Raw genomic sequence first — 16,676 nt, forward strand, 5'->3', positions numbered from 1 at the left:
GCTTATATATTATATCATGCAGGCTCATACATGTATATTCCTGCTATAGTATTTGTGCACTTGGGTAAGAGATATAGGTTCATAAAATTAAAAAAAAGGATACTTTTGGAGTAAGTCAGTTTATACCACCTGCTTTAAAAACAAATCAAGTGTGGGCCAGGACAGGGCAACTGAGGGTTAAGAAGACAGGGAAGGCTCTCCAGCATGATGGAATTTGTTAGTGTGATTTTGTGAGACATAATGAAACATACAGATTTGTGTATCTAAATGTAAAAATGTGCCATCTAGGTTGCAGGAAATTGCATATTTTAAAGTTAACATTTCAAAGATTCTCTGAGGGGCATGTCGCCAGACCTCCGTAGAAGCAGGCTGCTCACTACCACACTATCCACTTGGTCTCTAGTCTTAATGCCACACAAGTTTACCTATTTTCATCTCTCAAATGTTGGAGGGTATGCCTTAGGTCAGTGGTTCTCAGATTGGTGTCCTGATTGTCAGGAAAGGTTGCAAAATAAATTCTGGAAACTTCTCTTTCATAAACCAACCTATGGTATCATATACAGTACAGTATATAATTACAGACACAACTTCTGTTTTCACTGCAGTAAAAAAAATTTGAAAACCTTCTGAAGTTTTAGGTCATACTGCAAATTTGTGCTCAGTCATTTCTACCTACAACTCCTCGTTTCGCTTACGCGGGGAATCAATTGTTATTGAAAATATTTCACACAGCTAAACCATCCACTGCTCCAGCAAATTATTTGGAACTTCCCTTGCACTGTAGAAATTCAATTTGCTGCTCGTGTTGTCAATTCGTCCTTTTCGGTTGCATACATACACCCACTCGTCCCTGACACTCCAATCAGAAGGGAGAACTACAGAATAGACCAGATTCCGTCCCGTCTCTCAATCTGTCACTCGTCTCGCTGTCTGCCAATCATCATGTAGCAGCACTCGCCTCTCTAACGGCTCACAGCCATTGGCTTAATTTGTTAGAAATACGTTCTATACGTTGTTTGCGTGGGCGTTGTTGCCAAAACGCTAGGAGGTTGACGGACGGAGGAGGATCGGTATTTTCTTTCAAACTATTCTTTTTCTAATGTATTTCCCCGAAACAGAGGACGACATGACTTTCAAGTCGAGTCGGGACAGGTTATACAGTACACGGTGCTGTGGTTGTTGTCATGTCAGGACTGGTACCATTATCCTAGGGACCTGGTACATGGTGAGTGATTTCGCTGTTTTCGTCTGTCTGTATTCTGATCTAATGTCTGACGAGATCTCGCTATGTTTTTTTTTTTTTTTTTTTCTGTTACGCGCATGAGCAAATACAATGAAGAATAATAACATTACAGCAGTTAAGAAGGATTAGGAGTTTCAGTTTCAATTGTGTGTGTGTGTGTGTGTGTGTGTGTGTGTATATATATATATATATATATATATATATATATATATATATATATATATATAATATGCTTTGTGTTCGCGCCATTGGTAATGCCTAATGCTGGCTATGCATTGTTTCGTTCATTGTAAAGGAATTTCATCAGACTAGCACTAGCATTGTGGTCCATTTTTCACATGCTTATTGTTCAGGTGTATAATATAAATCGATTTATTTCACTTTTTCAGAATTTAATACCCAAGGATTTAAAGCAGCGTTTTTTTTTTTTTAGTTTAGACGATGCCTGGTATGCTTTTTAAATAATTTGCTTATAATTAAACTAACGTCTGACTATCTCCTAAAATATGTATCGCCGTAAAAACGTGCGTCAAAATGTATTAAAACGTAACCTCGTTAAGGACACTGAAAATAGTGTCTGTGGTGGAACATAAGTACTGTATATCCACAGTGCAAAACGATAGACAGTAAATAAGCGAAATCCACAGTACTTTGTTTTTTGCTTATTTACTGTCTCCAGTTCACCTTCGTGTTAGCACTTCACCCACCTAAGCGTTCTCTATTAAGGTTTACACAACAAGAATTTCAATCCAGTTTGTTTATTTTTTAAACAATTGTAGCATGTGATTACTGGAATATCTTGTGTCCAGTAGTTTCCAGTTGTCTTTTAACGGGTTCCTGCTTTCCAAATAGATTTAAAATATTCCAATATCTAACACGTCCCAAATGTAAACGCTGTGACTGTAAACCAAGATTTTGAAGGTTTCACCAAGATAGTAAAAAAACAAAACAAAAAAAACAAAAAAAGTGATTCCTGAGGTAGAAGAGGTAAGAAAAGTTGATATGACTGCACTAGGATATACAAAAGCTTTGGCAATCTGTGAATGTCAACTTGCATGATTGTAGATTCAGTCTTTCTTATAGGAATCTGTGCTGAACAACACTTGACACTTTCCAAAGATGTACTGTAGCAGTCAGAGTTCAGAGAAGGTCACATTGTACAGTAGCAATTGTGTTGTCTAAATAAAAAGCAAGCCAGATATTTGAGTTTCTGGGACAGCTAGTAGATTTCTCTTATGTGTTTAAATACACAAATGTAAGGTTCAGTTTCTCAGTTGATGGTGTTCTGAGCTGGCATCAGTGTAGATCAGTGGTGGCCAATACCTGGATCACAAAAGATTATTATTATTATTTTTTAACACAAGTTTGCTTCCATTGTGTTATTTTTTTTCCTACTGCTGCCAGTCAGATAACTACAAACTATTGCTATTAGTAAATTATTTATTTTAAACAGAATATTGATTCTTTGAATTGGTGATACTGTACTTGGAATAAAGTCAGCTTGGTGTGAACATAACTAGTTCTTGTCTCTTATACAGATGCTATTATTTTTCATATTGCTTCACTGTTTTTATACATTTATTTATATATAGGACATAATTTAGTAATTTGATTTAATTTAGTTAGTTTTTTTTTTCTGTCAAACAACTTCATGGGCTTTTAAAAATGGCCAAGCTTTCATTTTTCGTATACAAGCACAACATAAATGAGATTGAAACATGTTAATAAGCGACTAATCTTTATTAAAGATATAATGAAAAATAAGGCATTTTGCTGGACACACTATTACAATCGTTATGACAAGTAACTATTTAAATTAATAAAGATGTGTCGCTTCGGCATTTACATGAAAAAGTAAGACTTCCGATTTAAAAGCCCATTTAGTGGTTTCACAGAAGAAGAAAAAACATAAATTAAATCAGTTTTACTATTAACATGTTTCTCGGTTGTGATTGAGTTACATGAATGGATTCAGGTATCGGTTGCATTTAAGGATAGTAGAAAAGCTGATTAAAAGACATATTTATAGACATACAGTATATGCGGTAATTTTATAGAAAGCTATTTACAGTTGTCCCGTGTTATACCACCCCCCCTTTTATAACGCCACCCTCACATACCGCCAGCTATTCTCTCTGAACAAATGTCACCAATATAAAATCAGTGCTATTTGTACCCATTATATCGCCACCCTGCTGTCCACCATCCGCCAACTTCCCAAACAAAGCAAACGTAAATATAAGCATTGTAGTTTCCCTCGTTGTAGCACCAGCGAAATAATCATGGTCAATTAAAACAACAAAGTTATGCAGTTAACCTTTGACTCGCTTTCCTAATTCGTTGTTAACTGAACGTTCATACCAATGTCATCAACACAACCGCTCCCAAAGCAAAACAGAAGTACAAAATGGCGCCCCTACATTTAACACCAAGGCAAAAGAGAAAAATCTGCATGTATGCATCTGAAAATAAGAAAGCAAGACATCACAAATGTTTTCTCGCCTAAGTGAGGCATACTGTTCAACGAAGGACAATTGGAGACATTGTAATGGATGAAAACAAATGGCTTCCCTTGATGGAACGGGTCAATTTGTTTAACCTGAAAAAGGCTTGACGCAGTCTAAAAAGGTTGTCTATAACGCCACCCTCGCTTATTGCCCATTTTTGCCCATGGCCCTTACCAGGTGGTATGAAGAGGGTTGACTGTATTTTAAAATGCTCAGAGCCCTTGCAGCTACGCGCTTCCCCCAAGATGGACGACTTCTGTTTTTCTCCTGCTGTCGAGGCCGCACATCGAGGGGGACGCATACTACCCCCCCTTAAACAGCGTCTTTTCAAAATGTTTTTATTAACATTTAAACGTGTTGAACTACATTTTTGAAAGTTTAAATGTTTATTAAATTAAACGGAATCTAGCACCCCTAGTTATAGTATGTCGCTTAACAAAAGTCAATGGTTTTAGAACCAGTTTTAATTGGTTTGTATATAGGCTCAAAACAGCTTTCTAAGCAGAAACAAAGGTTTTATCATCCCTCCAAACTCACAACTGCACTCTGAGTTATGAAAAGCCAGTTTCTCCCTAGAAGGCCAGGGCAATACATAGGCAAGAGTTTCAAAATCCTTAAGTAAGTTAAAACTGTAGGTGTTGTTTTGATTGGGCAGCACTAGCTGATGCTACTGCAGTAAGAACCAGTATACCGATGGCATTGCAAGCAATTCTCTCCCTCATACACTGACACTGACAGTCACTGTATGATTCATGTGCCCCAGAGACTTTGCAGGACCTAAATGCTGTATAATAAATGGCATATATATTGGCTTATATTTTGTTTTTATTTTTTTTACTGGGTCTTTTGCAGTGAACTAAGAGAGTACTACATGATTTGCATGAAAAATAGTTTTCTGAGTTTGATTATTTAGTTCTGTTATCCAAATGCAGTGGTCATCAAATTTGTTAATCTGGACAACCTATAAGGAAGCAGTGCATATGGTTATAACTAATGGCCAGCAGTGTGGAGTAGTGGGTAGTGCTCTGGACTCTTGACCGGAGGGTCGTGTGTTCAATCCCAGGTGGGGGACACTGCTGCTGTACCCTTGAGCAAGGTACTTTACCTAGCTTGCTCCAGTAAAAACCCAACTGTATAAATGGGTAATTGTATGTAAAAATAATGTGATATCTTGTAACAATTGTAAGTTGCCCTGGCCACATTCCACACATTTCTCCCAGTCACTTACACAATCAAACAATCAACCAATCACTCCTACATTTACACAATCACAGAATGCCATCACCACCGCCATGTGCAGAGCCTGTGCTCTGTCACACAATCTATAAAATGCTTGTACTTGAACAATTCTCCAGATGTAGTATCTATTATTTCTGAATCCTAGCAATGCTTAATTTAATTAGTTTTCTTCAATAATTAAGTTACACTCCAGACAATCTGTTTTACAGCCGCATAAAAATTCTAAAATCCTAGTACCCTCTTGATGAAGGCTCTACCGCCTGCAGGTTGAACTTGACTTTCATTAATGTCCTTGCCTTTGGACTTGGGATGTACGGCTCCCATTGCAGACAAACGCTAGATGGTGGAGCCTTCATTGATTAGCATGTATCCATTTAACAGGGTTGAATGTTAGGCTTGTCTGTTTGCCTGGGAAAGTCAAAAATTGGTTCTTCCAGCGTAGTGGTCTGTAGGACAAGTGCTTCATATCGGTAAATATATTTTAACAGTATCTTGTATGATCAAAGCTGACATGTCCTGTATTTGTGTGTGCTGGCATCTATGCAGGGGTAGTAGCTAAAGATCTTCAGAGATGCTGGGAACTAATGAACTGTAGCAACATACCTCTTGTGTCTTGCCACTCAAATTGCAGTTTCAATCTGCCTGAGCGCAGTACTGGGATGAAGATGTGCATTCCACAGGCGACTGTACATCTAAGCAGGAGGTTTATTTTGTTGTGGGATGAATGGTAATAGTTCAGCATGTTGTATATGTATTTGGCTTTCCTGAAATTCAAATCAAGTGATGTGAATAAAAATATTTACTGTATGAGTTTCGTTTTCCTTTTCAAGTAGACGATATGCAGCGCAAACCCACAGTTGAAACTAGGGATGCACTGATCATCGAATTGGAATGAATGCTGATTTATTAATAAAATACCATAATCTGCAGTCAGTTTCATTTTATTATTATTATTATTATTATTATTATTATCATTATTATTATCATTATTATCATCATCTGCCCTTGGAAGCTCAGTCTCAAATCTTTGTTGTACTTTAAAGTTCCACATGAGGTCAAAGTTTTAATCTCCAATTCACGCTCTGTAAATTGCCATCCTGTGACTGTAGGTCTCCCCATCAATCAAGCAAACTCACATTGGTCAGAGCAAACTGTTGGGGTGTGGCGGCTTGCGGTAGAAAGTTGTTGCAAACCTTTAGCCATGTTAACACTGTATAATAATAGATGTTCTGTTTATGGATATTCACAGTTTGTATGCTTGGAGCTTTTCCAGTTCTTTTCATATAGTTCATCATCTCTGTTTCTTGGATCTTTGTAAATAATAAATAGGCCTGTATACATGCAATATAGTAATAGCCTACAAGCTTTTACATTTTTAATTGCAGTTTTAACAAAAATCTACATAAGGATCCTGGGGGGGGGGAAATAGGCTACTCATTCAGGACAGTTAACATGTTTTGTTTGTGTTTTCTGTTAGGCTGCAGTATGTGTCGGACATGAATATGTTTGATGCACATTGTGCCCGAGATATTTCAAAATAAAAATAGTTTTTGAATGCTTGTCCTTTTATTTCTAATAGTACATTTGTTTTTCATGGTAAATGCTGTATTTCATGTTTTTTTTTTTAATGTTAAACAAGCTTTTACATTTAACTGCAGTTAAAAATGTAAAAGCTTGAACTGCAGTTAAATGCAGGAGGCTGTGTGGTCAATAAAAGGGCTTGTAACCAGGAGGTCCGTGGTTCAAATCACTGACTCGCTGTGTGAACCTGAGCAAGTCACTTCCTTGTGCTCAGTCTTTCGGGTGAGACATTGTTGTAAATGACTCTGCAGCTGATGCATAGTTCACACACCCTACTCTGTAAGTCGCCTTGGATAAAGGCATCTTGCATGAATAATGGCATACCATTTACAAAAATGGAACGCTTACATACAGATTAATAAAATGCAGGTTTTAGTCTAATGCAACCCCAAACACCGCTATCATACCAGCTATTAGTGCATGTGTGTTATGCATTGATTTACCAGTGTTTTGCAAAATTCACTTCTGTCATAATGTATAATCTATCAAAATGTTGAGTTTGTGATGTGTTCAGATTTAAAGCATAAATTGTCACTTTACAAATTTAATTGATGGTTTTATTGATATGGAATATTGGTAATCGGAATCAGACCCAAAAAACACAAGCTGTGCATCCCTAGTTAAAAGTCCCTGTCACCTTGAGCCATGCAAGGAACAAACCTAAGTGCTACATGTACTGTAGTGTACTACTTCACATTTGTATATTCATTTTGCACCGTAATGTGTGTTTATACCACAAGAGTGGTATGTCTAGCGTGGGATATATTTATCTCACGTGAGTGGGATAACGCATGGATAACAGGGTTACCAGGACTAGTTTTCAATGTGTCTTTGTTTGCATTCCAATCCAGTGGTGTGCTGCTGAAATTCAGGATGGAGCTGCGTGTCAGTAGTTCAAACAATACTGCCACCTATACGTGTTTTAAAACAAAAAAAATGTCAAGTTCAAATTTCTATTGTTTTGATTTGGACTCCGATTTCCTTGAACAAGTTTTAGTCAAGCAATGCCAGTTACCTATCTGCCTGCGTCTGACTGATCCAAACCATCTGTAGCCCTTTCATTAATACCGGCAACGGTAGGAAGCAACAGAGAGGATGTAAATTGACAGACTGAGCTCATGGTTCTATCTAAAGACAGTTGCAAAAAGGCATAAACAGGGTTTGAAATTAAGCCGCGTTGAAGCATAGTCTGTTGACAATGAAAGTAAAGATCTGCCAAGTAAAATAATCCCTGCATTAATTGATTCAATATAAAAACTGTACACAATTTATTGCCATTTTTATTTTAAATATATACTTGTAGTATAAACAGAACTTGCTTAGAATCACTTAGAATGATCTTTCATGGTATACGATTCTATTCCCCTTGGGAGTATGTCCTGAATGAGGGTTAGCCTTTTATTTTCAAGTTTCCAAATATTTATTTTGTGTTAATAAATAAGTACGCCCTCTACTGGCTAACCTTGTGTTTGTCAGTCTTTATTCTGTCAGTTGGACATTAAAATAGAACTACAAATTCACAATCATACTATCTTGTGTTAACATATCTTGTGTTGCAGACAATCCCTGATTTAACATGTTTACAGTGTGTTTTTATCATAGTAATACAAGTTACTGTTTCTTTACAGGTGGTAAACCTGTTGATGGGCATTATGCTGACAGTGGCAGTGACTCATCCTGATAATGTACCTACTGTTGACCTGCAGTATGAAGTCATTGAACATTACTTTGCCTCTGATAGGATGGCAGATAGGATGGCAGGTAGGTGACATTTAAAACGTGTGTGAATGAATATATATTACAGCAGTGTTTGGCCGCCAATGGCCAGCAGTAGTGAAAGGCAAGAACATGTTTAATGGGGTACAACCTTGCTAGGCACATTATTTTTATTGCAGAAGTAACTTATCCTATGTCAGCCTATTTAGTTAGGATGAGCTTATTTTCAAAAATAAAAGAATCTTGTCTTAAAACATCTGCTGTTGCCACAGTTGTCCACAAGGCTTTGCAAGGCACTTTAGAATATAATTAGGGCTTCTGTTTTTCGGGTTTTATTAATTGTATTTTTTTGGTGCTTTTTTTTAACTATTTTTAGAGTTTTATGTAAATAGTTTTTTTTTTCGGGGCTTTCGTTTTGAATATACTGTATGAAATCTACTGCTTTCGGTTACTTTGCAAAATGCTTGAGCATTTTTGTGTGTGTGTGTGTTAAAATATGTATAGTAACTTGACAGTACTTGCACACTTAAGTTGTACCTTCTTTCCTTTGCTGTCTTCCACAATGAAATCCCTATGGTCATGGGCACATTCTTGAGGTTTTTGTGTGTAGGCACTTTTGTACATTTCGCCACAATTCTGTTTTAAATCTTCCATGTCTTAACTGTAATACAGGTTTAAATCCTGCTAACAAGCCTCCATCCTGATTGTAACTTCGTTTTTAAATCTCGCAAGCAGAGTCTCCAATAGAAATGTAGGAATGTGCTGTCACTCAGTAGTTGGGGTGGGTTTAAAGTATTCAGAACTAATCAATGATAGATACAAGTCAGGAAGGCGGGACATTGCCCAGCAGCACAGGGAAATGTATTCATTATTATTTGTGTAGTACATGTTTTATTTTTTTAAATGTGAAAAGGGTAAAGTCAATGTGAATAGATTAACCATTATCATTAACTTCATTACACCGTGGAATTGATACCATACCACGCCTGCTAGAGCAGAAAAACAGAGTGCACCAATGAAGCGCCAGATCGACAGAGAATAAAATCCGCCCTAGTGTCAGTCTTTCTGTTGCACCAACGTTTCGGTATGTTTAACATGCCTTTGTACTTATCTGACTGGCAGCAGTAGGAAAAAAAAAAGACAAAAAAATAAACATAAAATGGAAGCAATCTTTTCTCCTTTTTAAAAAAAAAAAAAAACTATTAAGTGAGAAGCATACAACTATACACAGATAAGATTGCACACATCAGGCAAATCATTGCATTTTAAAGTAAATGTTGATGGGTATGAAATTGTTTTGTTTTACATACCTTGGTTTTGTACACGTTTCACCTTTTCTCAGATGTAATGTTTAGTTTCTTGCTTACCGTTTTGAACATTTAAAGTCATTATATCTCCTTTACATCCAAACATGCCTGTTTTCTTTACCAAGCATAACAAACTTTGCAGTAAACTGCAGTTTTTTCCTCTGCCATAATTTCTTGGTTCATCAAAAAGGATCCCCTGGACTACCTGTGCTCTGTCGAGATCAGAGTAATGTGTAGAGCTCTGCAAGAACGCATCCCGTTTTTAACAAGCAATACAAGCACTGATCTATCGCTATAGTATAATATTTTGTTTCAAGTTTTATTTTAAAGAGCCCTTTCGTATAATCTTTTTTTCCAGTATATTTAATTTAAGGTAATTATTGTGGAGATTATTAGCTAGACATGCAAGTAGATTTTATTTTTATATTCTGTAATAGGTTGGGCCAAAAGATCAGAGGCAACTTGTGATTGCTCTACCCAGTCCTCAAGGTTCTGAGGCTGAGAATGGGTTTACTTTGCTAGAGCAGGGTGCTGCATTATGGTTTTGGTGTTTTAAACCGCATCCAAAAACCAACCCAATGCACGCAATTTAACTTTTACTTAAATAAAATATTCCCTTAAAATAAAAAACACCAAAAGAGAAATGCAATCGCTTGAAATATTTTCCTTTTTAAATACTATTTATTTTTAATGTTATCTTTATTTATGGCTTGAACCTTTCAGTTTAATTTCCAAATATTTACCCCGCTTTGAATTTAATTAGTAGTTATGCTGTCTCTGCATTCTAGTAAAGAGAAAACTATTCATTACAAACTGGGTTTCATTTTTTCTTTCTTTGCTACAAATCAAGGAGATTTTAAATGATGGACCTGCTATCAGTGTACACTCCATATTGGGTATTTTTATGCTGAAAAGAAAATCTGTCAGGATAACTCTGTTAAACAAGTGTAAATAACAAAAGCACAAAGATTTAACTAGGAAGCTCAAAATAGTTTAAAGGGATGTCCTATGATCAAAAATAAAACTTGAAATCTTCAAGACCTGTGTTATGTATCGCTTGGTTCCTTAGACGATCCAGTCTACCACTAAATGGTATCCTGATGACTCCCTTTTAAAGGCATTCTTTTGTCGGTTCTTTTAAACTTGGTGACAATTTCGAAACCCCCTTCAATTAGGACCATCTCAATTGTATGGTATATTGGTGTTTCCAGATTTCTCGCGTGAGCAATCTGCTTTTAACATTGCTGTAATTACTCTGTTGTAACATTTACTGTACCATATTTTCTATTTGTAATCTGGGTCAGCCTTAGCTACTATATGTTAGCTAGACAAATAACAACTGCTTTTACAGCGCACAAATCCAATACATGTATTAGAAATGATCTATTAAGGTTATATCCTTGTGATCCACACTGATTTGGGAGAATACTGCGAGTTCCCTTGGGTGTGAAATTTGGTCAGTGGGGGTATTCAGGGGAAATGGCATAGACTTTGGAGAGAGGCCAATAGAAAAGTTCATACTGACTTTGGGACAAATAAATAAGCTCTTTTGCCCTATACAAGGCAGTAAATAAGCTCCCCAGGTTACCCAGAACAGCAGAGAAGAGATGAAATGATTAGCAGTGAATCCCCATCAAACATGAGTGATCTTCTGTTTTGTTGTTGTACAGTAGATTAGTTTAATACAAAGAGCACACAGTACACTGTTTCTATCCAATTATGTTATCTTGGTCCCAACGGTTATTTTTCTCTCATTAAATTAAATAAACCATCAAATAAACTCACAAAATCACTTCTTGGTCCTAAAGTGTTTTGTATTTCACCCTTTATCAAATACAGCCTTACATTTAGACAACATTTACATCTATTTCTAACTTCACCTTCTTTTTATATACTGTATGCATCTGGCATACACTGAAACTAGAAGCACCACATGCCTTAAAGCCCCTGATGGCCTATGTTGATCCTTTTTTTTTTTTTAATTCAATAAACCAACTAGTAAATCATTTTTTAATGTTATTGTAATCTTAATTGCTAAAAAAAAAAAAAAAAAAAGATTTCTATTGATTGTTGGAACTTATTTCTAAACCGGTCGGTTGCATCCATTTTTTTCTTTTTTTTTTTTTTTTGTGTTTTAACTTGTGGGCTAACTATTCAAACTAGAAATGGGACTTTCCCTATTACATTGGAAGCAGATTCAACCAGAAATATCGTTCTTCTTTTACATTTGTAAGTCAGGTCTCTAGCAAGTATCAAATGTTCTAGTTTTTGTAAAGCGCTTTTTGAAAGAAGCATAAAATATGACAGTTATCTTGCCAATTTGAAGTTTTCAACTTGGAATAAGCCTGATAACGTGAAGCAGTAATCCTTAATTGTGAAAATGAAAATTGGGCATGTTTGAGTCTAGTACCATTGTAATCCTCACAACCTACAGTTTCAGAATGTGTAGTTTCCCAGCTTCCTTTGTTACAGTATGTGCAGAGGGGTAGTTTGGTATTGTTAAAGAAGCCGTGTTGCCACAGGAAAAGGGACACCGCAAAAGAAATTTAAAAAAAAAAAAAAAAAAAAATTCTGGTATCATCCGGTTTAAACCCATCCTTTGTTGTCGAGCGTGCTTTATCTACCAAAGATGTGTTAAGAACCCAGAACTATGATCTAAGTTATACTGTAAACTTAAAGAAGCTATGTCACAATTTCTAATTATGAAAAAGTTTACTTTGTTAATGTATCTATTTTTAGCAAACAATATGAAATGGTAAACTGAAATTGTAAGCCCTTTTCTAAGTGTTACGTTTTGAATGTGTAATGCTAATGAACTAATTGTTGAAATGATTGTTGCATAATAAAATGGCATTTGCTTTTCTGTTGAATTGTTTGGACTCACTGTGGTTACATTAACGAATCCACAGTTTTCTTTACCTTTATTTGTGTTGAACTAATTGTCAAATGTATTTATTTTGTTGTAGAAAATGCCTGTGTTGGGTTTGCAATTTCTTTGCTGATGTTCACCATCAGTGCCATGATGGTGTATGGAGCCGTTACTGTGAGTGATATCCTTATTCGTTTATACATTTTCTATATCCAGGTTTTTTATTATGTGGAATGTAATAAAATATATAATTAATTTTTTTTTTTTTTTTTTGTACAACACCAACTTTTCCTCTTGAAGGGTTTTTTGAAGTGTTAAGTGTTGCTTAATTAAAATGTTTGTTTTAACCATAATTACTGCATTATGGTTTGTTTTGTAGTTAATCCACTAGTCAAGGCCTTAACAACATATTCTTACTTCTGGGATGCTTTTCTACTTTATACAGTGTTGCATATATTGATAACAGGTTAAGGTTTTGCAAATTAACAATTATTTGAATACTTGTCTGAATCTTGAACCATAGCATCATTTGTGTATTATATTTAGGACTGTGTGGAACCTGCAGTAATAAGGCAATAGATAAAGCCCTCTTTTTTTTTTTTTTTTTTTTGCAAATAAAAAGCATTTCATGTAATAAAGGAGTGTGTGGGGAAATGTCATTATTTTCATCAAAGGTCTGAACAAAGTATAAATACCAGTAACGCTTGATGGAATGGCCCTACTGTTTGTATAAACACAATCTCGAAGGAAGCAGTTGTTTGATAGGATTTGTACTTTACATGCTTTGTAAAAGTGGAACTGTAGCCTAAATTCACATCTGTCAAAAGACACCACTGTGGAAGATCTCCAAGCAACCAAGTGTAGCAGTATTGCATATATTGGAAATGAGAAAATGCTTGTTAAGAAAATAAACAGGACTGCATAGAACAGTGAAAGAACAGGATTACAAACTTGAACGCCAAGTTGCAAGCATCATCAATCACTTCAGGCCTGTGTTTACATTTTAAAATGCAGTGTTAGCTTTTTTTTTTTGTTTGTTTGTTTTGTTTTAAGATTGTTTGTGGAAATAGCCACACAGTAAATTAATCATCTACTTTGATTTATGATGGGGATCTGGTCTCTCTTCATAGTGTTGGAAATGGAATATCAGTTCTTTCGTCCTCTTGTTTTTCTGTGACCAGCAGAAAGTCTGACCGGGTCGTTTGTCCCAACTTTACATTTTCCTCCCTTTTGTATTGCATCATTTTTATTTGTTGAGTTGAATATAGTTAGAAGAGGGGTTCTTGATTATTTGTACAAACCAATTGGAATTAAGTGTTACCAAACAATACTCTTTCAGGGATCAATTGGTTTAATAATTTGTTATACCCTCAAGTCAGCTATTGTGATGGTTTATTTTTTATTTTTTTATTTTTTTTCCCCTCCCCTCAGCATCATGACGGATGGTTGATTCCTTTCTTCTGCTACCAGTTGTTTGATTTTGCCCTCAGTTGTCTTGTGGCAATTAGCTCCCTAACCTACCTTCCAAGGATCAAGGACTACCTAGACCAGCTGGTATGTGAACCTGTAAATCATTTCCGTGAAACAGTAAGCATTTAAGCTGCAGACTTCATATATGCAGGGTTATATAAACATCTTGGTGTCTACTTTGATCATGTAAAGAGCCATTTAACTCTTAATTTATTTTAATTTTGAAGGTGTTACCGATGTGTAATTTATTGGCCTACTTATTAAAACCAAGTTTATACATTTTAGGGCAACAGTATTCATACCATTGCTATTTAGGTCATTAAAATTGACCCAATGAGTGTTATTTTCTGATGACCTCTGACCTAATACGGCTGCCATTGTGGTAATTTGACTTGCAGTTGTTGCCTGATACTACATTGGGCACATGTTTAGTGCATATAGTTGGGAATCTACATTAAGATGCAAAATTGAATTCTACCCTAATAAAAAAAATCGGGCCATTGCAACTGACACATTTTAATTAATGTATTGTGTTTGTATTCTAGCCTGACTTCCCTTACAAGGATAACATGCTTTCCCTGGACTCCAGCTGCCTGCTGCTTTTCGTCTTGGTGTTGTTTGCTTTTCTCATCATCCTAAAGGTAGTGGTTTAAAAGGGAATGTATGCTTCAAGATACTACCGTTGTGCTACATTTTTTTGTAAAGGGCCTTTAAAAGTTCTGGTTAAGATGTGCCTAGCATGTTTGTTTGCAAGCTGTTCCCCATAATATTTTATCAAACAAGATCCCATTGAATCCAAGGCCTCTCCTCCTAATGCTGATTTTGTAGAAGAAATATTCACATTTTACAACAATGATTAGTAATTTTTAAAGTCTATTACAAAACAGCAGCATGTGCTTTTTAAATCCTGTATCTAATTAATGGGAAATTATTATTGTTCCATATTGTTTGTGATCCCATCTCCACATATTAATTGAGGAACCAGTTTGGTTAGTCATTAAAGCCTGGTTATGTCCTATCTTGCAGGCCTACCTGATTAACTGCGTTTGGAACTGCTACAAGTACATCAACAACAGGAACTTGCCAGAGATTGCTGTCTACCCTGCGTTTGAAGCTCCCCCTCAGGTATACCGATAGTGAAGTCCTATGTTTTGTTCCCAGTTCAACAATATAATTACCTAATGTTGATATTTACCCTGAATGACCGTAGAAAATCCACTAGTTTGCAGTGTATGTAAATGTGGTCACGTGACATGTCCTGGTTAAACGTCCTTACTTTTTTTAAAATCCTCGCACTACCCACAAGATCTTACTAGAACTGTCGATAAAGTAACTAACAACTTCACAGACCTGACACTAGTTGAGTCGACCTGAAAAATCCTATACCTTCACGCTTAAAGTGTGAAATGCTTAAATGACCATTCTGATTTCTAAAATTAAACATCCTGTCCAATTGGTATCTTAATACATTGTTCAATGCATGTCCTGTTTTTGTTTTATGATTTACAGTATGCTCTGCCCACCTATGAGATGGCTGTTAAGATGCCAGAGAAGGAGCCCCCACCTCCCTACATGCCTGCTTGAAGAGCCTGCCTCATTGTAGACCTATACTCCGTCTGAACAAGCTTCTTGTTTTAACCTTGCAATACCTTTTTAGAGACTAGGGATATCCTGTAATCTTTTAAATCCAACATTTATAGAGATGAAAGAGTTTTCTTAATAATAATAATAATAATAATAACAATAATTATATATATATATATATATATATATATATATATATATATATATATATATATATATATATATATATATATAAATGTGAAAGTGGTGTGAACAGGAAAGACAGAATGGATGCGCAGTTATTTCTAAGATCCTTGTTCCTCTTTCTATCTATTTTTGATGTCTTAGTAAATGATAGTATAATATTAATGTTGCCTGAATGCTGATCATGAAGTATTTAAGAAAATATCCTCTCCTAGTGAAGTTTATATTAATAGATAATGAAAATATTATTAAGACAATCATTGTGTTAACATTTTAGTAGTTTAATTTTTTTTTCACATTTTGTGGTTTTAATTTTGTATTTCATATTTTCATATTGTGGTACTGTGAGGGATCTTTTGCACTTTCATCATAAGTATTCAGCCTTTTTTGTGTGTGTTTGTGGGTGTGACATGTTTGTTCTTTTTTTTGCCTTTTGTGTTTCATGTTTTGAAGCCTTTTTTGGGGAATGGAATTTGAGTAAAATGATGCATAATGTGAGAACTAAAAGTAAGCGGGTCATTTATAAAACAAGCGCATGGAGAAATGAACCAGGATTGGGAAGACAGTGGATGCATGCTTCTGTCTTTGTGTTCTTTCCTGTGAAACAAACTCGCTTCAATAAATGTTTAGAAAATTGTTTTAGTATTTTTTGCTTTTATTGGTTTCCAAAGAAAAGTTAATTAAACAGGTACCCGTTTACCTGCTACACAGTTTGTGTCAGCTATTAAATAAATTAACAAACTTATATGAATTACCAGTTCATGTCAAATACTATGGTAACCAACACACAACTCCCTTGTAACTACCTACATTACAATGAAAGATACCCACTAGGTGGCACTGTTTATCCATCAGCCTGGTATCGGCAACAGAATTGAGATGCTGCTTCGCAGAATTTTAAATGTGTTTGAATTACTATATTTCTTATGGAGGTATTTGTCAACCAGCACGATTTTGTTTACTTTGGCTGTTTTGCT

At 35.5% G+C, this 16,676-nt stretch overlaps 1 protein-coding gene across 1 annotated transcript; it reads left to right on the forward strand.

Annotated features, from left to right (window-relative positions):
• Nucleotides 1-1,001: 1,001 nt before the first annotated feature.
• LOC117410526 (lysosomal-associated transmembrane protein 4A-like) lies at nt 1,002-16,336 on the forward strand. The gene is made up of 7 exons (XM_034017136.3): nt 1,002-1,225; nt 8,199-8,331; nt 12,560-12,636; nt 13,894-14,016; nt 14,478-14,573; nt 14,959-15,057; nt 15,442-16,336. Exons 1-7 carry the CDS (start codon nt 1,100-1,102, stop codon nt 15,514-15,516), a joined length of 729 nt encoding a protein of 242 aa, XP_033873027.1. The 5' UTR covers nt 1,002-1,099; the 3' UTR covers nt 15,517-16,336.
• The last annotated feature ends 340 nt before the right edge of the window (nt 16,337-16,676 follow it).

Source organism: Acipenser ruthenus, chromosome 6 (genome assembly GCF_902713425.1).
Source record: "Acipenser ruthenus chromosome 6, fAciRut3.2 maternal haplotype, whole genome shotgun sequence".
NCBI classification, from domain to species: domain Eukaryota; kingdom Metazoa; phylum Chordata; class Actinopteri; order Acipenseriformes; family Acipenseridae; genus Acipenser; species Acipenser ruthenus.